Here is a 21987-nt window from a genome sequence, read left to right on the forward strand (position 1 = left end):
AACCAATTTGGACTGGCACTGATGAATACATGAATTAAATTGAATTGCGTTGAATCAATTACCAATAATGTATTGACGACAACGGGCTATATACAATCACACTTTACAATGGCAAGTAACGACAATGTTCCAGAAATAAATATGAACATCTACATTGTCAACAGAGCATAGTAAACTGTACGGAGATAATGAAAGCCGCCCAATTTTGACTGGCGAAAGATAATGACGTAATCAGTCTTACAATTAAACAGAAAACAACACCGTCACATATATAATACAATATTGTTGTTTTGTTTCGTTTTTTTCTTTTGAGAACAGCAAGCAACAAAAAGGCGTAACACACACGCTCTACAAGCAAATTAGCAGTCCATTTTGAGAAAGACTTTCGTTGGCTCCACAACTTTTCGAAGTCTCATATCACGCCAGATTGTTTCAAGGGTTATCTCCTGTAACAGGTTCGATGACTTGCTTTAGACTTAATTGTCAAAATGTTTACACCTGTTTGCAAATCAAAAAACAAAGGTTGAAAATAGCCATCTTTATACACTATTCCGTAGTAAAAAAAAAAAAAAAAAAAAAACACACATCCACACACACGCGTGCGCGCTCTACAATAGACTTCGTCAAATAACATTTCTTGAAGTCAGCTAAGACACATAAACGTGACTCTAACAATATTCAAATGCAGTTTTGACTTTGGCTTATAGCCAAGCAGCAGGATACAGAGTAGGACCTATATCTATGCAAATATGAAAATCAACTACAGTAATTTCTCCTTACGAATATATAGTACGACTTCAATGACAGCTTACAAAGTACAAGGCAGTTTATCTGCCGGAGGTAATTAACAGAGTCAACATAGAGAATAATGCAATATGGGAGTACTGTATATTAATTACGAAAGAACATCAGACTACATATACCTTAAAACACAATGGATTTTCAACCAAAAAAAAAAATAATAATAAGTCGAACATTTTGAACAAAAAAGAGGAAATCTTTGGTCAAGTAATAACAGGATGATCACTAATAAAAGAGTAAAGTTATGCCTCGAAATAGGTTAGACAGCCCTTACAAGGCAACTTCCTGAAACGTTTCATACAAAAGGGGAACATTTGTGTTTGACTCTTAAGTGTCAATGTTACCACGACGAGAAGTATCATCACGACACAGACTGAGGTACTTACACTTTCATTTTTAATACAGATGTATGGATGCATTAAAGTGTGGCCTGCAACTGAAGTGTCTGCACGAGGCTTGCTTGACACAGCAGTAGCTGAAGACTGCAGAGACGATTCAAAGTATTTAATGGTAGCCAATGGTTAATAGTGATAATACATCATCATAAACTCGATGTCAAGAGAAGAAGTACATCTCACATTTGGATTTTACAGCTGCAGCAAGTTCTACCTGGCAACAAGATATTGTAAGATAAATCACAAGTGCGTATTGTTCACACTGAAACATAATGTGTAAAAGATTTTTTTATGTGTTTTGACTACCATCGCGTTTCCAAGACAAACCTATTGAATCAATTTCATCGTCATTTTAACAATTGCACAATGATATACACGTACAGGTAAAATATGATTTTCTAATCGTAAGGCACAAATTTTTCCCTTACGAGTCTATTCACATCACAATTTTGTTGCCAGAAGATCGAAATGGTCTATCCTTGTTAAGTCAAAAATTCCTCCTTTACCAGGATTCATGATGCATAATGTTTACCATATATCTCCAAAAATACACATTCTAAAAATATTTCTGCTCTCCCAAAGGTTCATTATATTATTTCGAACTTTCCTGTACTCTCCTGACCCTGTGTAGGTCAAAAAAGAGTCGATCAGTCCATGGACGAATAACCATCTTTCCTGCATGGAGATATGACGAATAGAAAGCCATCCTACAGAGGAAGATAAGAAAGGAAAGAAAAAAGAAACTTATAAAAATGATGGGCACGAAGGAGTACATTTCTCGTCCATTTATCTTGGTTATTACGATCAACTGTGACTATTTTAATGGCACTGAACGCTTCTCCCACCGTATGTGAACAATACGTATATGTCCCACTGTCAGGAGAGAAATTTATCTTTGATTTTGCCAGTGAAGTGAAATCGAACTTGTTTGAATTTGTAAAGATTTAGGGTTTTAAAGTTGTCCTAGAAAGCCACTAGGTCAAACTGCAAGAGACTGACTGTCTGGAAATCTACATTAAATGAGACAAAGTAAAAGTAAAAGAATAAACTGGCATAGCAACAGCATGTCTAGATTAGTCAAATTTAGGCAGGGCAGTCACATGAAATGAGACAAAGTAAAAGTTAAAGAAATAGCATGGCTACAGCATGCCCGGTTTGCAGTATTATGTATTAACTCAGACTATAGAAATTGAGTGAATAGAGGTGTTATGTAATAGCTCCCATCCAGGTGGGGGCTAGGAATGTTCTTTAGATGTTGGTTGTAATTTATTGTTCACAAGTTCATGAGTAAAGATGTTATGTAACAGCAGTCTAGACGATGGCTAGACATATTGTGTACAGTTTCAATAGGGCAATATTTAAGCATGATGATTGGATGATTTCTCTAGTGTAGGAAAGGCATGAAAAAGCAAGTGTATGGGAGTGTTAGGCTGCTTTCACATAGAAGTATACTATTCGGGTATTCGGGCTCGTTTTTCGAGGGCACGCGAATAGCTTGAATCGAACGATAGGATTTCCTCACACCGGTTCACATAGGAGGGCACTATTCGAAAGTACCGAATAGCTGCGAAAAGTATAGCAAAGTGGGAATCGAACATGTTCGATTTTCTTGCAGCGTATACCGTCTCTCGTTTATGAAATAATGACAATTTTGGTCTGGATTTGCCCTTTAGCAAAAATAAGCATGTAGACTGACCTTCTGATGCAGTTTAGAAATTGTTAATAAGATTTGCTAGGATGTAGGAGGAAGAAATCCTCACTGCATGGGATGGTGAGTTGACGGTGCGGGTGATGGTGTATTCGGGGCCCGAATAGCGAATACCGAATAGCGAATACCGAATACCGAATACCGAATACTTCTATGTGAACGCAGCCTAAGGGACTAAGTGTGAACATCTATGGTTAGGGAAGCTAATAAAAAGCTGAGTATTGTAGAGGATCGAGGAGAAACACTTTAATCAGACATCCAGCGTAGATCTCCGCTTAGGCAGCAGTCGTTTTTTTCTGGGGGTTTTCCACGTCGGTGAGATGCGAGCTCCAGCTGCTGATCTAAACTGAACCTGGACAGTTATGATCCGAACTTTGGTACGGGGCTCAATCTCTATTTGCCTGCTCGTCGTTGCTTGAGCTCGGGCATCGCGGGTCAAGGCAGGAGTCTGTGTGGTTGCAGGGACTAGTGAAGGCCGAGGAGCTGAGAGGACCGCCGATAGGGTAGCGTCTAGCTGAGTGGCCAAGTCAAGGGATGCTTCCAAGAGACAAGCCAAGCGACTGTGCCGAGGTCGACGACGAGTGTATCCGGCATCGATAACGACTGAGCCAAGTTGAGGGGATCACCAGTTCGGGTCATCCAAGAAAACCCAGTTATGTATTTGTGATTTGTTTCATACTATCTTTTATGCCCAATGTATTGTGAACGAGAAAGCTACAAAGATTTGAAAGATTAAACTCGAACATAACTGCATGCAAACAGTTTGAATTTCCGTTCTTTCGGTGTCAGAGTAGCAGAAAAAAAAGTCACTCACGTGACAATTTGGAGGTCCCACCGAGACACTGCTACCTGATTAGAAAAAGTTGTTTAGATACTCTTTTAACATGCTTTAGGCTTAAATGCGATGTTTGTGTTTGATTCATGATTGAAGCTTCATTGCTCAATCGTACGCATTACTGTCATATATTGCATGTTATTATTGTCGATATGATAACTGTTTCGTATGTTTGATCGGAAACATTACCCCAGTGTGAATCGTGCGAGTATGTCGCCTTACGTGACAGTTTGATTGAAGTTTTTCTCCCCAAGGTTATGCCCTTGGTGTTGCCTACTAGAGGCACATGTGTGATGTGGATTCGGGTATTGAATCTGTGTGGAGTGTTGCTCCATTTTCAAGGTTACGCCCTTGGTGTTGCATGTTATATGCATGTTTCATAGATTCGGGTTTGTGTGCATGAGTCTATGTGGAGTGTTACTCCTTTTTCAAGGTTACGCCCTTGGTATTGCCGGTTAGAGGCAGTGTGATAGATTCAGGGTTGCATGCATGAATGAATCTGTGCGCGAGTCTATGTGGAGTGTTACTCCTTTTTCAAGGTTACGCCCTTGGTGTTGCCGGTTAGAGGCAGTTTGATAGACTCGGGGTTTGCGTGCATGAATTAGTTTGTGCGGAGTGTTACTTTATTGCAAGGTTACGCCCTTGATGTCGCCTGGTATAGGCATGTTTGATGGATTGTAGTGTTGGGTTTGTAGTTGTACAGTCCCAAATCAATTGTATGCTCATTGGGAGATACAGCTCTAGTATGCTTATTGACAAGGCATGCTTGGTAAGTGGAATGTTTGTAAAGTGAGCTCGTGTCGTTTCACATTGCTTGCATTCTGGTATGCTTTTGACAATGTACTAGCCTGCTAGCGGTTGGGTATGTGGAATACTTGTTGAGTGAATTTCAGCTGTTTGTCATTTGCAATTGTATGCTCATTCGGAGATACAAATTGTTGTTAAGTACGCTGGCTGCAAGGTAGTACTTTTGTCGAACTTTGATAGCTAGGTGTTAATCAGCTGTTGTTGTGTACGATTACACGTCTGCTTAGTCTGGAAGTTACATAGTCAGTATGGCTAGTGTTGAGCAAATCAGAGAGTTCTCTTCATTAGGCAGAGAAATGGGCCTTAGTGGTGGTGAATTGAGTAGCTTGTTTCAGAGCGATGCCAGGCAATTGAAGCAGAGCTTAAAGCTGCCCGTGAAGCTGCCCGTGAAGCTGATCGTGAAGCACGTGAAGCTGAGCGTGAACGCGATGCTCTAGAAAAGGCGCGCGAACACGAAATAAAATTAGCACAGTTGCGTGTAAGGGAAGGAACAGCAAATGTTGGTAGGCCCCAGTTAGCTGGCTTAAAGCTGAAAGTAGGTCGATTTGATGACGCACATGATAAGTTTGATGCTTATGTCACAAAGTTCGAAATGTTGATGAAGAGTCAGAATATCCCGGTAGACATGTGGGTGTTGTATTTGATTTCCAATCTAACAGGCAAAGCGTTAGATGTTGTGAATCGGATGAGTGCTGATGATCGCCAGAATTATGCTACAGTGAAGCATGAGTTGATGTCATATTATCATCTCACTGAAGAGGGGTATAGGCGGAGTTTCAGATCAGCTAAGCCATTGAAGTTTGAGCGCCCAAAGCAGTTTGCTACTCGAATGAAGGGGTATTTTGATCATTGGGTGGAAGAGGCCGAGATTGGGGATACTAGAAAGGATCTAGAAGATTTGATTTTGCAAGAGCAATTTCTGATAGATTGTCCCAGAGAAGTAGTTAGGTTTGTCAAGGAACGAAAATGTAAAGATTTCAAGGAGGTAGTTGACTGCGCAGAAATCTATGTAGAAGCTCACGGTCCTCATGCATTTTCGGGTGTACAGAGATCGGAAAGAAACCGATCCGATTCAAAGCCGGATAGCAAACCGCCCCAACAAAATCAGATCAAGAAGACTAGTACGTATCAGAAACCGGCTGATGCTCAGTCAAAGGCAGGAAAGGCTATGGGAATAGGACTTTTCAGAGCAGGGGTTGCTATATGTGTGGAAACACAAATCACATGAAAAGAGATTGTCCCATGATGTCTAGGCCTGTATCAGCTCAAGGTTTGATGGGTGCTGGGGAAGGTACGGCCCCAAAAGTAGACATGAATGTGACGAATGAGGTGTCACGGGGTGAGTCTGAGTAGGGAGTGGTTGGTTCGACGGCAGGTTGTTTCCTCGAGAGAGTGATCAACGGCTTTGAGTGTGTAAAGAGTGAAGTGGATGAAAAAGGTGGAATGGCATGCATTGATGTCGCTGCGATGGTGAATCGTATGCCGGTTGTGTCTGGAAGACTGATGCCAGATAATACACCCGTGTCTGTTTTGCGTGATACAGGTTGTAGTACGTGTGTGGTGAAGGAGAGATTGGTTAGAAATGACCAATTAACAGGTCAACATCAGGCAGTGAGGTTAATTGACGGTACGGTTAGGCGTTTTCCCGTGGCTAAGGTAGCTGTTGACTCGCCATATTTTGAAGGGGAAGTTGAAGCCGTGTGCATGCCTGATTGTTTGAGTGAGGTAGTTATCGGGAATGTAGAAGGGGCTCGTGAACCGAGTGACCCCAATCTGCATTGGGTCCCAAAGAGTGTTGTGTCTGACCCGGATGTAGAGGTTATAACCCCGGATATGGGTCTAGAAAGTTCAAATGATGGTGTAGAACAGGACGTCGAGGTCGCAAGCCCAGGTGAGCTGGATGATACAGGGATGGCTGATCAAACTCGTGCACAAAAGGTGAAGGATTCAAGGCCTAGTAAAGGTTTGACTGTTGCAGATCCTGTTGATAATGTGCGGTCGAGTGAATTTCTAAAGGAACAGAAAGATGATGTGTCGTTGCGCCCTCTGTGGCAGAAAATAGGACATGTTGATAATTCCAAGGGCAAGTTTGTGTGTGAACGGGGGTTTCTAGTTAGGCGGGAAAAGGATGAAAGTAATCAGGGCATAGGTCCTAAATTGCTCGTAGTGCCTAAGCCTCGTAGGAACGAGATAATGCGAGTCGCACATGACTCACTCCCAGGTGGACACTTGGGTATCAACAATACTTTGTCTAAGATTCAGACTCAGTTCTGTTGGCCTTGGATGTCGGAAGATGTGGCTAATTTCTGTAGGTCATGTGATGTATGCCAAAGGACTATTGGCAAAGATAGTCGACATGAGGAAGTGCCAGTGGCCAGTTGCTTTGAGGTTGAGGGGGTCGAAGGCAATGAGGAAGTTGTTGAGGTCATGGCTGACGAGGAAGATATGGCAGAGGCTGGTTCTGATTGGAATAGGGAGATGCCCAGTGTGCCTAGTGTAGTGCAGATGGAGTTTGTTGACATGGTAACGGTAGATCCAGTCCAATGTGGAATCTCGTTGACGACTGATCAACCAGTGCGATCTCCGCCTCATAGGGTACCTCAGGCTATGGAAGAGGAGATTAGCGAGGAAGTTGATTCCATGTTGAAATTAGGAATAATCGAGCCTTCTAACTCTCCGTCCATTTTGCTAGTCAAAAGGCCGAACGGCTGACCTCATGAGTAGATTGCTGTAACTGTTTATATTGTTGTTTGTAATGGTCCTTGCTTTTCCATTACATGCTGACGAGGTGCAGCTCAAAGAAAGAGAAGAACATAATGATGAAACACATATTTGTTGAGTTGTCATGAATGAAATAATGCGCATGTAAGTGCAAATGCTACAAAAGCCTTTCTCTCTCTCTTATTTCTCTTACAGGATCAGCGAATCGCGATTATAATGTAGATGTAAAGGGATTAAGAGTAGGGAATAATGCTTAAGGCTTGGTTAAATTTCACAGTATATGTATTTAAGTATACATGAGGTATTAGAACACTACAGTTGTAGGCGTACTAAGAGGTAGCAGGTGTTAATTAGGTAGTAATATTACATTTCAGTAGATTTTCATCCAGGTAAACATGTAAATAGCAACAATATTATTTTGTTGTAAGGTTTGTGCAACATGGAAGTATCGGGAAATGAAAGCAAAGGTACAGACAAACATATTAGGATATCTGAGCAGGAATGTGTGATAGTAGAGATATTATTGCTAAAAGGTATCATTATTAGAGGCAATGAAGATTTGGTATATACAGGTTTGATGGTTCTATTTTAGTTATAGAAGACTTAAAGCTTATGCATTTGAAGATGTATTAAGTAAGCTATAAGGCCTTTATTAGGAATACCAACAAAGCAAAAGTTGGTTGTTAAAAGGCCTGGGAGATGATTATGAATTTGCGTCTTTTTAGAACAAGAATAGCAGAAGAGAAAAGGATAATGTAATGTATGATGCATATATGCTGTTGATATTGATGTCTATCAGTCTGTCTTTTGAACATATGCATATTGACATACACTGTGAATAATATGTTGGTTGATTGAATAGCAGGTTTCATAAATTTCTTGTAGGATATAATTTTGGTATCCCCAATTATATCTTAAGGTGGGGGATATTGTCAGGAGAGAAATTTATCTTTGATTTTGCCAGTGAAGTGAAATCGAACTTGTTTGAATTTGTAAAGATTTAGGGTTTTAAAGTTGTCCTAGAAAGCCACTAGGTCAAACTGCAAGAGACTGACTGTCTGGAAATCTACATTAAATGAGACAAAGTAAAAGTAAAAGAATAAACTGGCATAGCAACAGCATGTCTAGATTAGTCAAATTTAGGCAGGGCAGTCACATGAAATGAGACAAAGTAAGAGTTAAAGAAATAGCATGGCAACAGCATGCCCGGTTTGCAGTATTATGTATTAACTCAGACTATAGAAATTGAGTGAATAGAGGTGTTATGTAATAGCTCCCATCCAGGTGGAGGCTAGGAATGTTCTTTAGATGTTGGTTGTAATTTATTGTTCACAAGTTCATGAGTAAAGATGTTATGTAACAGCAGTCTAGACGATGGCTAGACATATTGTGTACAGTTTCAATAGGGCAATATTTAAGCATGATGATTGGATGATTTCTCTAGTGTAGGAAAGGCATGAAAAAGCAAGTGTATGGGAGTGTAAGGGACTAAGTGTGAACATCTATGGTTAGGGAAGCTAATAAAAAGCTGAGTATTGTAGAGGATCGAGGAGAAACACTTTAATCAGACATCCAGCGTAGATCTCCGCTTAGGCAGCAGTCGTTTTTTTTTTTTTTCTGGGGGTTTTCCACGTCGGTGAGATGCGAGCTCCAGCTGCTGATCTAAACTGAACCTGGACAGTTATGATCCGAACTTTGGTACGGGGCTCAATCTCTATTTGCCTGCTCGTCGTCGCTTGAGCTCGGGCATCGCGGGTCAAGGCAGGAGTCTGTGTGGTTGCAGGGACTAGTGAAGGCCGAGGAGCTGAGAGGACCGCCGATAGGGTAGCGTCTAACTGAGTGGCCAAGTCAAAGGGGTGCTTCCAAGAGACAAGCCAAGCGACTGTGCCGAGGTCGACGACGAGTGTATCCGACATCGAGAACGACTGAGCCAAGTTGAGGGGATCACCAGTTCGGGTCATCCAAGAAAACCCAGTTATGTATTTGTGATTTGTTTCATACTATCTTTTATGCCCAATGTATTGTGAACGAGAAAGCTACAAAGATTTGAAAGATTAAACTCGAACATAACTGCATGCAAACAGTTTGAATTTCCGTTCTTTCGGTGTCAGAGTAGCAGAAAAAAAAAAAGTCACTCACGTGACACCCACAGTTTCAAAAAAAAACATTATCAGAGTATAGTAAAGTTACTGACGATGCACATGGTGGGTAACGTTTAGCGCACACACACACACACACAAACACATACACACACATACACTATCACACACATACACTATCACAATTATGCCACAGCGATTATCAACACTCTTCCAACTCATCTTTAAAAAAAAAAAGTGAGGATTACGTGTACTTTTCTCTATAGTTATCGTGTGTATCCACTTCAAAAACTGTGTTTGAAGAGAATTTTACAGATTTTATTTTCTCCTAGCTATCAAAAGAAAATGTAATGCCAAGCATAGAAGAGTAATATACTTCTATCTTGATAAACGTTCCTATTTCTAAAGGTGCTATGATTATCATTGGAGCTCATCAGTCGAAAAGAAAGAAAAAAAAAGATACTTTGCGCTAATGATTCACATGAAAAATGGGACACAAAGAGAAAATCGGATAAATACAGTGTATATTCCAATGTGAAATGTACAGATTGACTACTACTATATGCATACATATAACATACAAAATATAGACAAACACATAATTATGTCGTTTAGACAGATGGGTGAAAGGATAGATAGATAGATAAGAAAGAAATATAAAGATAAATACTAGTAAATAGACAGATAGATTACGAGTGACAGAAAGAGAGATGGATAGGTTGATTGACTGATTGATTGATTAATTTGATTGAATAATTGATTGACTGATTAATTGATTGATCGATTGATTGATCGATTGACTGATTGATTGACAGACCCACCTTCACCAAACCGGGAAAATCTTTCCAAAATCCATAATTGGGAATAACTTCAGTCCCGGACGCGCCCCTTTGGTACTTCATGAACAGCACTCCCCCTACCAGATAGAGGACTACCGTTACGGTGAACCTGTGACAGGCAGGGCACAACAACATTACAACATTCCCGCCTCCATATCTAGCGATTCAGTGGAAAAATCATACAATGACTGGTGAATAATGATATCCTGCCATACGTTGTGTTCTATTGGAAGGGCAAATTGTGCTTTCGTTAAGACGTCAAGAATTCGAACCCCGCCGCAGTTCCTTAAAGTATGACATAATTGGTCTGTTAGTATAAGTATCCAGTGAGAGGCTGAATTGTGTGTGCGCCGCGTGGCGGCGGTCTGGCTGCAGCATACGCTACGGGGAGCGTTTGCGGTGCGTCTGCAGGTTTGATTGCACTGACCGAAGTTTCATGTAGGTGGTCTAAGCATGTTGACAACGCTAAAGATAAACTATTACTATTATTATTATTATTATTATTATTACTATTATCATTATTATTATTGTTACTATTATTGTTATCTCTATCTTCACAAGATATCTCTTGGAGATTAATATCACGTCAAGTTCCATCCTGGAACCTTAGACTTCCGGTACTTTTCTCAGGATTCGTGCCGTCCCCAGTAATGCTGCTTTTTGGAGCGTTTGCACTCGATCTGGTTACTAGTATTATTATTTTTATCACTATTGTTACTATTATTATTATTGTCGCCATTATTATTATCATTATTATTACTATTTTGTTTGTTTTTTATCATCTCGATTACTATTGTTGTCTTTTTTCATATCCCTGCAATCGCTCTGTAATTATTGTGGGTAACTTGAGGGTGAACAATTTTCAATTTAATGATATAATCCTGAATGTATAAATGGAACACAGGAGAACGTGAGAGAGGTAAATAATTATAATCACAACTTGAAGGACTATCTTATCTTCGACGGCACAACTTGCAACAGTGCGCATTGGTTAAAGATTGAAGACGAAGATTTAATGTAGAGGAAAAAAATCACCTCGCTGCCTAGTCGGTCATTGGTGTGACAAAAAAAAAAAAGAAATGTAGAATACACAGACTGAATGGTCTTAAATCATCCTTGATTCCTCACAGGAGGGAGCCAAATAATGTCAAACTTTTACAAGGAGGTTATGACGTCATACTTACACAATGCACAAGATTCCGCCCACTGTGATTTTGTTCGAAGAAGAAGACTTGACGGGGCAATTCGCCACACGCGGCCTACACGCCTGACATGTGGTGACGGTGAAATCCTGTAGCAAAGGTAAACATTAATGAAACGATGGTATAATGTATAATTTCGGGAGAATCGAGGGAGTAAAACCATAGCGCAACGACTGCTAAAAGGGAAAAAATGAATAAATAGGGTTCGTATACAGTGCACTCGTGTTATAACAAACACGGTGACATCAAATTCCGGTTACAACGAAGTAAAAATTCAGGCACATCATTATCCACTCTATGTATTTCTATTGTTTATTTGTTCCGTTATAACGAAATTTCGAAATAACGAGAAAAAATTGCCGGTCCCGAGAACTTCGTTAAAACGGGAGTCTACGGTAGTTGGGAATTAACGAAGGTTCAATAATCTAACAATAAAAGAAAACGCTTTGTTAATCGGTAAATGAAATGAGACTCGCTAATTTCAAACTAGTCTGTGGCATGAGGGTGGGGGCATCTTTGCCGTCTACATAATAATGGGCGATAGAGGAACAGGACGATTTATCATGTCCCTATCGTTACGTCACAGTCCTGTTGAGAGTGGATATTATACCAGAGAGGTCTCTCTTCCACCTACCTGATTTTACTGAAGTGCCTTCTCACCTTCAAAGTTAAATGATGACATTGTCAGAGCTTCAAATTAACGTGTCTATCGTTTTGCAAATGGAGGAAGGACGTTTTGTAAAGGGAGGATTGTCGAAGGACGGAGAAGAAAAGAAAATACATAAATGTAATCACCACAACAATTACAAATTACTATCGTTTTCTCTTTGGTTTCCAATTCAATAATGCGTGTGTGTGTGTGTGTGTAAATCTGTAAAGGGGGTAATAAGGCATCCTCCTTGTCACTTCTGAACTTTGTCTCTTGATCACAATGTTATCATTATGCTGGAATGCAAAAGTGACGCTGTATAGATCCAGATGACTGGGTCAGGGATGACCGGGCAGAAAGGCAGCCAACCGTTCAGGGGGAACCTCTAAATGTTAAACTCTAACTGATTTTGAAATGATATCTAATAGGATTCAATATATTTCGTATTCTAAACTTAGCTCAAAACTTGCGAAACGTCAGTCCTGACATTCTATGAGAGGTTCAGGTCGACTCACATGTCACTGACGGGAAACAACAGTCTCATCACAAGCAACTATTCTCTCTCTTTACTATAAGACAAGCATTTCTTTGACTTCAAAAGGATGGAAATCGTATAGATGACCTCTGCCTCATCCACTTCCTATATCAATTTTATATGGCGATAGTATTCCTTGTTGTGCATCAAGTTGTCTTTGTTTTTGTTTTGTTTGTTTGCTTGTTTATCTATTTTTCAATATACTGTATGGTATATGGCATCTTGAATATATACCAAAGACCTGGAATGTTCCATTTCATTTGCGGGTGTGCGACCTACAGTATCTGCCGTGTACATTGTACTCACGTATTTGCTGTCTCCCACAGAATCCAGCGATAGCGTAGGATCTAACGCAGTCGCCAAGCACCTGTATGTTACAGTCGAGGTCCTACGACAGGGAAAGGAAAGAGAAAGTTTGCATCAGTAAGGCCTCGATGGGCACTTCCTTTCAAACTGGAGAAAAGAAAATCTCCTCATAGTATAGAGATGAATAGAAAAAGTGTCAGGAATTAGTTACATCATAATCATCGACTGAGATTGCGTACTCAGTCGAGGACTACAGAAGGGAATGGATAGGTGAAGTGTGGATTTTTTTAGTGTAAAGCTGTTATTGTTTCATGCTGTTATCATATGTGTATAGAAAAAGAGAAAACGTCACGTGGAAATGCGAGAATACGTCCTTAAGTCATCTCCTTCAGTGTTTGCTTTATGTATCCTGTGCTGGTGAATGCGCTTGAGATGATTTATGCGTTCATTTTTTATTGTGTCTGTAATACCTGGCTGTTATTCATGTTAATGATTTTGTGTATTTTTATATGTTTTGGGTCCCTTTGACTTTCATCGTTTGAAAGTGGAAATTCCTATGTAAGCCACAAACTACAAGGGACAGTTTTGAAGGTTTTCTAGTACACTCCCACCACAAAGTATATCATGTATATGGCGTATACTCTGTTGCAAGTGCCTAGACATTTAGAAGAAGGTTCTTGACCTTCCACCTAACATAAAATATAAATAACTAGAAATGTCGCTATGGCGACTGGTATGCCTCCGCCATAATGCATGATTCTCCTAATAGGTCTATAGTACATGTGGACAATGTGTGATTACATTTTCACAAAATTGGCAACATATTAAAATGACATGTTTGTCACAATCGAATGTTCACCTTCCTTGACCTATGTTTAATTGGATGAATAGGAGAGCATGTATTTGGGGATTTAAGAACTTTAACTTCGACTTTGACCCTTTCATAAGTTCACACACTTGCGTAATTTTCAAGGTATGGAGTAAAAGTGCAATTTCTGTATTGCACAGTAAATTGTTATCATTTTCATCTGGCCTTTGATTCATAAAAGAATCACTGTCAGGCAGAACATACATAAATATGTACTAAGTTTAAAGATAACTTGAGCCACTTCCGAGATATGGAGAAAGGAGTAAGTTCAGCACTTTCACTTGATCTTTGACCTTTTGACCTTTGGCCTTCTTGGCAAAAAGAAAAAATCCCAGAGAAAATCTAGTGGGTTATACATGCATACATCAAGTTAAAAAAAAATAATCCTGCTGGCATTGCATAAATATAAGGAAAATAGTAAAATTGTGAAGTATTGCCCTTGACCTCTGACCCACAAACCCCAAATTCCCTAGATAACCACTGCCAGTCAGTATATGCATATATACTTTGTTCCATAAAGATACCTTGAACAATTTCCAAGATAGAGAGAAAAAAGTGAAATTTTAACACTTTACTTGACCTTTTGACCTTTTACCTTTTGACCTCATGACCCCAAACTTTTACCAGAGAATCTTAATTGGGTAATACATGTATACACTAAGTTTCAAGAAAATATCTTCAGGCATTGCATAGATATGGGGGAAATAGTGAAATTTTAAGCATTTGACCTTGACCTTTTGACCTTTGACCTTGAGCACGTGTGCACCCAAAAGTTGATAGGCACAACTTCACCCCCTAATACACATACATGCCAAGTTTCATTAGGATACCTCAAAAGGTTTTGATAGTTACCCTGTCCACAAAATTCATTACGGACGGACGGAAGGACGGACAGAAGGACGGACGGACGGACGGACGGGAGGACGGACGGACGGACAACCCGAAAACATAATGCCTCCGGCACCACTTCGTGGCGGAGGCATAAAAACAAAAACAGACTCACCGTATGACGCCGTCTTGGGTGGAGTCGTAGACAACTTGGATCGACTCGTCCGCTGCCGTGGTCCATGACTTCGGGGCGGGGTCACCGATCTTGTAATACTTAGGATCGGGCTTGTACTCTTGGCATGCCTGTAAATGTTTATATTGTTTATTTCCCCTCTAAAAGAACATCAAATTATCATGACAAAGCTCGTGCAATCCTGCACACATAAGTCACGTATATATGTAAGTATTATATTAATTATCATAATTATTATTCTAATTATTATTATTAGTGTTATCGCAAAACGAGCTCACTCCATTCTTGTGAAGCTGAGATGTATATGATAAAGCTGCTAAAAAAAGAAAACAATAAGAAAATATGGAGTATTATTAATCATAACTTTTATAAAAAAAAAAAAAGTCAATCAAACGTTTAACACAGACATGAAGAAAGTATATTTTTGGTTTGTAGCAAATCGCCTAGTATCAAACATAGAAAAACATGTTACATGATCTTTAAAACAAAGAATAAGGTAAAAGATGAAAATGTTTTACAAATACATGTAGGAAATGCCAAAATCAAACAAGTGAATAATATCAAATTTCTTGGTGTGATAATTGATGATGGTTTAACATGGAAAGACCATATAATATAATATATAATGTTTGCATCAAAATAAGCAGAATTGTAGGTGTTATGAGATATTTGAAATATGCACTTCCTTCAGAGATTCTTTCAACCATATATCACACAATGATTTTCCCCCATCTAACTTATCGTGCAATAGTATGGGGTCACACTTCATTGTATTTATTAAACCATGTGTTATTATTACAAAAGCGTGCAATAAGAAAAGTCTGTGACGTAAGCCCTTTTGAGCACACTGCAACATTATTAAAAAAAACTAGAAATTAAAAATTGATCAAATAGTGCAATTACAAGTGGTCATATTTATGTTTTCATATTTTAAAGGCGTTTTACCTTTCACCTTCCGCAAGTTATTCGTTCAAAATTGTGCAGTCCATAGTTAGAACACAAGATGTGCTAATAACATACATGTTTACCCTTTTTCCAATATAAGTTTTCAAAGACTACAATTAGATAATCATATTGGAGCTAAGTCATGGAATGAGTTACCTGCTTTTATCAAAGAATATCCTACATTATCATCTTTTAAACGTAGATACAGAATGTTTTTAATCCAAAGTGCAGCTGAATAATTCTTGGGATATTTGCCTTTTTGTTTTCTTTTGTTTGTCTTTTAGGTGTATTTTGTCCTTTTTTGTTGCAATTTTGTGTATAATTTCTAATGGTTTAGATTTAGTCTAAAAATGTATATCTTTGATCGCAATTTGCAGCCTCTTCATTTGTAAGGGAATCGGCCTTGATAAGTCCTATTTGGTCTTTATCTGATTCCCACACATGCTAACTATAGCTGTTTGCATCATTCCTTTTGTTTCCTATGTAAACGTTATGTGCAGTATGTTATGTCCGTGTACATGTATTTGTGTTGTTTATACTTTTTAGCATGTGGAATAAAAAAAAAATGCTTTAAAATTGAATTGAATTGAATGAAATATTCCTTGTTATGTTACAAGTAAGGTATTACTGACAAGGTTAAATTTGCTTTGTTTCTGATACTGGACTTTCTTTAAAGTGTTCATTTTGCAATGAAACTCTATTACTAGTATTGATCCGTGTATTGACAGTATAGTGGTAGAAGAAGGACGCCTCCAAATATTTTGATTTTTAATAGATACCAATTGACATTCAATACATTTCTTTATCGTGGCATTTATTCTATTCGTGGATGTGTGTGTGTGTGTGTGTGTGTGTGTGCGTGTGTGTGTGTGTGTATGTGTGTGTATGTATTCGTGGGTGTGGGGTGTGTGTATAATATTAAACATTCTTTGCCACATAAAGGTTACTTAGGATTATCTAGACCTATTTGCCATTAAGTTGTTGTCATTGTTTATAAAAATATAATCATCATCATTATCATTATTATCATTATCATTTACATATTACAGCTTGTATTTTTCGACAAGACTAGGAAGTGGTCAGACCTTGAGTCACCCCAATACTTCACATTATCATTGTTTTTACAAATATCATCACCATCGAAAGCAAGAGATTAAGCAGAGGGTTAAAAATTGAGATGTGAGGGTTTTTTTTTTTAATTTGTCTCCCTCTACAAATGAAATTTGTGAGATCAGAGCTTTGGTATTTGTTCCACGTTCATCGGGTCACTGCCGACAGCCAGGGATAGCCTAGCGGTTGTGGTGTCGCGGCCCGGAAATTAGTAGACGACACTCACTATTGACAGGTTCGAGTCCCGTGGTTCCTTTTTGCCGACATGGTTGTTGAATTAAAGCAGTTGCGATCTTGCACTTGTAGAGGGAGACAAATTGAAGAGAACCTCACACCTCATGATCACTATCATTACCATCATCATCATCATCATCATTACATTTTATTCGACAGGACTCGATAGTACCCCCTGTAGGCTTATCGAAATCGGTCCGACATTGAGTCATTCCAATAGTTCATAAAATTCACTAAATGGACTTCACTATAACTTGCAGACTCTGGGATATTCCTTACAGTTACTATAGGGCTGCCAAAAATCATACGCTATAGTTAGGTATCAACAAGCAACACTTTTCAATGAATCCCTCTATTTTTCACATACCATCATCACTGACACAAAGTAATTCAGTTCAGATTTAATTGATGTAAGTTCTGGTTAATGCAGAAAACATTCAATGAAGAAACAAGAAATCTATAATCAATGAATCCGATCTTACCGAAAACGGTTTCACGTCAGACGAGCCGATGAAGCATACAGGATCGGACGTGAAATCGTTTTCCAACCATAGTTTAATATTTAGTCCAGATGCAGTGATTTAGTTCTTGTTTCTTGATTAGATACAGATTACCCAAGCATATTTTTAAATAAAATTGGGGAATTATGTTTGGGGAATTGTGGTATTTTTGATACATTCTCTGTTATATTTGACATAAGATATTATGCACTCAGGACCTACTAGAATAAAAATGGAATGACACATTCCAATATGTTCTGCTGAAAATATGAAACATGAGGTGAATCTGAATTTAAATAGCCTATCAAATGTGTGTTGGCCGATGCATTTCTGTCCGAAGGTCTGCCATAATACTGAGCAGGCCGATACTTTTCATTTGATTTGGAAAGCAGGTCGTCGGTTATACCAGGTCAAGCTCAACGAAACATGTTTTGTTCTTGATACATTGCAGATAAGTTGCAGAAAGTATAGAAGGACCAATGTTCTCATATGTGTTACATTTTCCCAGTGTTATAGCGGATATGTTCTTTGGCACAACTTCAACCCCAATGTCCCCTTTTATTTCATAAATTTAGAAATACAATGTACAAGACTGACGTACAATAATGATACCGCAGTCAAAGGTGTCAGTTGTAATTTTCGTCATGTTATGTCCGCCTTACATCATTCTAACCACTTACAAACCCGGGGCAAGTTCTGTCTGCTATGAACACCTCGCTTAAATATGGTAGTTATACTTCCGAGAATGTCTCTTTTCCAAAGCACCCGTAAATGTCTTTACTACCACCCTGGTATATTCAATTGCATTCAATTCTATTCAAAATGATTCTATTTCGATATAAAGTACTATACATAACGCTTACATGAGTACATAAAGGAATTTTGAATCACGTAGACTGAATGCAAGTGTAATGCAAGGTATGTCACTACTGTGTGCGTAATTGAAAGATGGCCATTAAACAAAAAAAAAAATGATTAAGAATTGCCATACGCAAAAGAAAAGCAGTAAATTTACCTACCACTACATTCTCACAGACCCCATCTGAGAATGGATAGCAGGGGTTGAAAGCGTACTCAAAATCACCTGCCGCCTGATACCCGTACGTTCCAAAGGTGAACCTGACAAAAAGACACACGAACGAAATGAGGGAGAGATAAATCATAGACGGAACTTCAACTCGGAGTGTGGTGTTCAAAGGTCAAGGATGACTTTCTAAAGATAGCAGTTGTTTCATGGTGTATGTTTTCGAAACGCTGAGCTCGATCATCACAGGCAAATATCTTACACGAGATATTCGTCTGTCACGCAGAAGAGAGCATAAGGTATATGGCCACTGGCGAGTATGCCTATTCGCACGGTATGTTAACATGCTGTGCACAGCTTTTTATAAAGGCTGTGTGGTGGAATTAGTTTACGACTCGATACTGATAACGAAAGTAGCTACTACACGATTTCCGTCTGTTTTGTTGTCATGGAGATTGACTGAATCGTCCTCCATTTCTGCTAATCGTTTATGAGAAGCCACATATAAAACAGCGCCATCGCCTCACTTTCTTGCATGTTACTGTGTATTTCTGTTCCACGTAAAAGTGTAGGTATATGGGGATAATAAACTGGTAATTGTTTATCTGTTCACTGTATTGTGAGTATATGATTGCATGTATATTGAAAGCTGCCATTAGAGGCCTATATAATGTCCTTATGTGTGTATGTATGATAGTATAGATATCCCCATTTGTATAAAATATCAACATAAAGAATTTCCTATATGGACAATAAAATGAAATTTGAATCTGAATCTGAATTTGAATGATAGAGTATATCTGGATTACGCGGAATCTAATTTTTGATATACCGGTATATAGGCCCTATTATACATAACTCTTCCTATTCTGTCGCTTACCAAGATAATACCTTTCTATACAAGAATATACATTCAACAGTAATACAACATTTTTGTACCGACACTGGATAGCTATACATGTATATGGCAACCCCCTCCCCCTCCCCTCCCCACATATTTTGGAATCTTCTAAACAATATAACAAAATAAAGAATAGAAAACTCGCGACTTTCCTAGGGTTCTGTTGTCCCGAGATCCACAGCTGATCTTTAAGGGGAGAAGGGACTTAGATCCTTGACAGCGAGCCAACCAACTGCACTCCCCCTACGTGTCCGCTTGATGTACTAGGCCTACTGTGATATTAGTACGTGCATTGTATTACACTAAGTTGTATTAGTAAAATTTAACTACATAGGAAAGGGAGACTAGGCCTGGTACACAAAGATGGGGCGCGGTGCGTACGATATTCTTGAATAAGATCATGATAAGCAAAACAAACCCCCTCCCCTCCCTCCCCAAGTAAAAACTTTTACAGGTCAACTTTATAATATGGCGCAACACAAACAGTATAGGACAGCACAACTCATTCGGGCAACCAATAGTGTTGCAGTTGGAACAAGGAAGAATGATATACACTTAAGAATACGTAATGTCGTTACATAGGGTCTACATTACAGTCATTCCTACACTTACTTCGGTTTTCCAGAATTCAGCCCAATGGTTGAAAAGTCCACATGAGTCTTGGCATCGTCATTAAAAGTGCACTCGCAGTTGGAATTGGTGTCTCGAGTGCAGATATGCTGAGCGCTTGTCTTGCCCGTCATGTGCACAAAACACACTAAGGCCAGGGCCAACTTCATTCCATGGCTCAACATGTGGTAGATACTCCAAGGCGCCATGTTGTACAATTTTGCTGCTAAAAGGGAGAAATTCGAAACTGTGGATCAACAAGCTGGCCGGTCGGTGTACACATCGAATGGTCTAGTACAATGTCTACGTGCAACGACGGGTCACATGGTCTGTGGGTGTTTCCCGTGAACAGGGGTCGTTATCTCTTAGTGTGTAGTTAGCTGAAAGGCGACACTCGAGGGAAGCACTCCGGAAAGTTTACCCAGTGAAGTACTTTAGAGCATTACATGGTTCTCAGATGACCTACTCACGTTCAGATCCACTTCTCGATCGTAGAATAATATTAAAGGTTTTTTGTTTTTTGTTTTTCTTATTGCTAAGATGAAACATTATGATATCGACATATGAGTTTTACCTTACTCATATCTATATTATGATTTGTGATTTTGCTCTTTAATTATAATTGTTTTCTCTTCCACCCCCTTACACTTCTTTTCTTTGAAAACTTTGTATGTTCATATGTATTACATTGTTTTGTACGATTATAATTGTACAAAAGAATGTCATATGAACATACAAAATCGTCATAGAACAGAAATATATCATCGTATTTTTTTTTCACAGATCACATGCTCTGAAGAAGAGTAATGGCTGAAGTTTGTCCTGTCCTGAATTAAAATAAATGAATGAATGAATGACATAAGCAGATTACAAAGAAGTGACTCGGCTAGTTACAGTGCATACATAAACAATATTACTCGTTTTCTGGACTTCTCTCTTTCAGTATAATCATGGTTCTCGTATGAACGAGGAGACTTAATTCCCATATAATGAGTTGCGTACACACGTTCTCTTTAATTATTTCTGATTTTTTGCCTCGATCGCTTTGACTTTCTTATCCTCACTCGCTTCTGTAATAAGTATTGTCTTTCGATCTCCCTCCGTATCTCCATCTTCCCCGCCTCTCCCTCATTCTCTGTAAACCGGTCAGTCTGTGTCTATTGATTCTCTTTCTTAATTTTTCCCCCTCTCTTTTTCTCGTTCTCTGTCCTCCTGTCTGTCTTTCTCTTTCTGTACCCCCCCCCCTCTCTCTCTCCATCTCCATATCTATTCAATGTCAATGATTGTTCATCTCCCAAATGATGATGACGATGTAATAACATGTATACTTGGCTTTGTCTTTATCGCCCTAGAAGCTAATTGTTTTTCATGAATTTCCGGACGGTATAAAGGGATTGTATAGTTTTGGTTGAGACCTAACTTCAGGTTTCTAACATTTTTGGGTGAGATAATGAGAAACCTTGTATGAAATGTGAAAGCGCATGTAATTCCAATTGGAAATCAGCATTCATTTAATTAAAATTGGTTTTGAAATAGCTGTGGTACCCAAAACAGAGCAATTCTAATAAAAGGTGGGGCCCATCTTCTATTAGGATCGCTTTGTTTTACTTTGTTTTTGGATATTTCAGTCATTCCAAAACCAATTTCTATCAAATAAACTTTGAATTCCTCTTAAAATGGTATGCTCTGTACCGTCTTCCACAAGTGTTTTCTTGATATCTCCCCAAAATTTAAAAGCCCAATTCTCATCTCCACCAATACTGTACCTTCCCTTTAAAGGAAACCAAACCCACAAAGAAATGTAGATTGAGTGAAAACAGCAACATCAGTAGAGCACATCAGTGAAAGTTTGAGGAAAATCGGACAATCGATGCAAAA

General features: G+C 38.9%; 1 protein-coding gene and 1 pseudogene across 1 annotated transcript; one reads left to right on the forward strand and one right to left on the reverse strand.

Annotated features, from left to right (window-relative positions):
- Positions 1 to 171: 171 nt before the first annotated feature.
- Positions 172 to 20318, reverse strand: LOC140243835 (uncharacterized). The gene is made up of 7 exons (XM_072323505.1): positions 20113 to 20318; positions 18595 to 18694; positions 14769 to 14896; positions 12898 to 12979; positions 11390 to 11496; positions 10188 to 10314; positions 172 to 1903 (listed from the first exon to the last, which is right to left on the reverse strand). The coding sequence occupies exons 1-7, from the start codon at positions 20316 to 20318 to the stop codon at positions 1844 to 1846; spliced, it is 810 nt and encodes a 269-aa protein (XP_072179606.1). The 3' UTR covers positions 172 to 1843.
- Positions 4795 to 7258, forward strand: LOC140243969 (uncharacterized; annotated as a pseudogene).
- Positions 20319 to 21987: the final 1669 nt, after the last annotated feature.

Source organism: Diadema setosum, chromosome 20 (genome assembly GCF_964275005.1).
Source record: "Diadema setosum chromosome 20, eeDiaSeto1, whole genome shotgun sequence".
NCBI lineage: Eukaryota > Metazoa > Echinodermata > Echinoidea > Diadematoida > Diadematidae > Diadema > Diadema setosum.

Coding starts and splice junctions, on each gene's coding strand:
- LOC140243835 (XM_072323505.1), bottom strand. CDS start 20,318: ATGGCGCCTTGGAGTATCTACCACATGTTGAGCCATGGAATGAAGTTG. Junction 14,897..18,594: donor GGGTCTGTGAGAATGTAGTG/GTAGGTAAATTT, acceptor AAACATTTACAG/GCATGCCAAGAGTACAAGCC. Junction 12,980..14,768: donor ACCCAAGACGGCGTCATACG/GTGAGTCTGTTT, acceptor TCCCTGTCGTAG/GACCTCGACTGTAACATACA.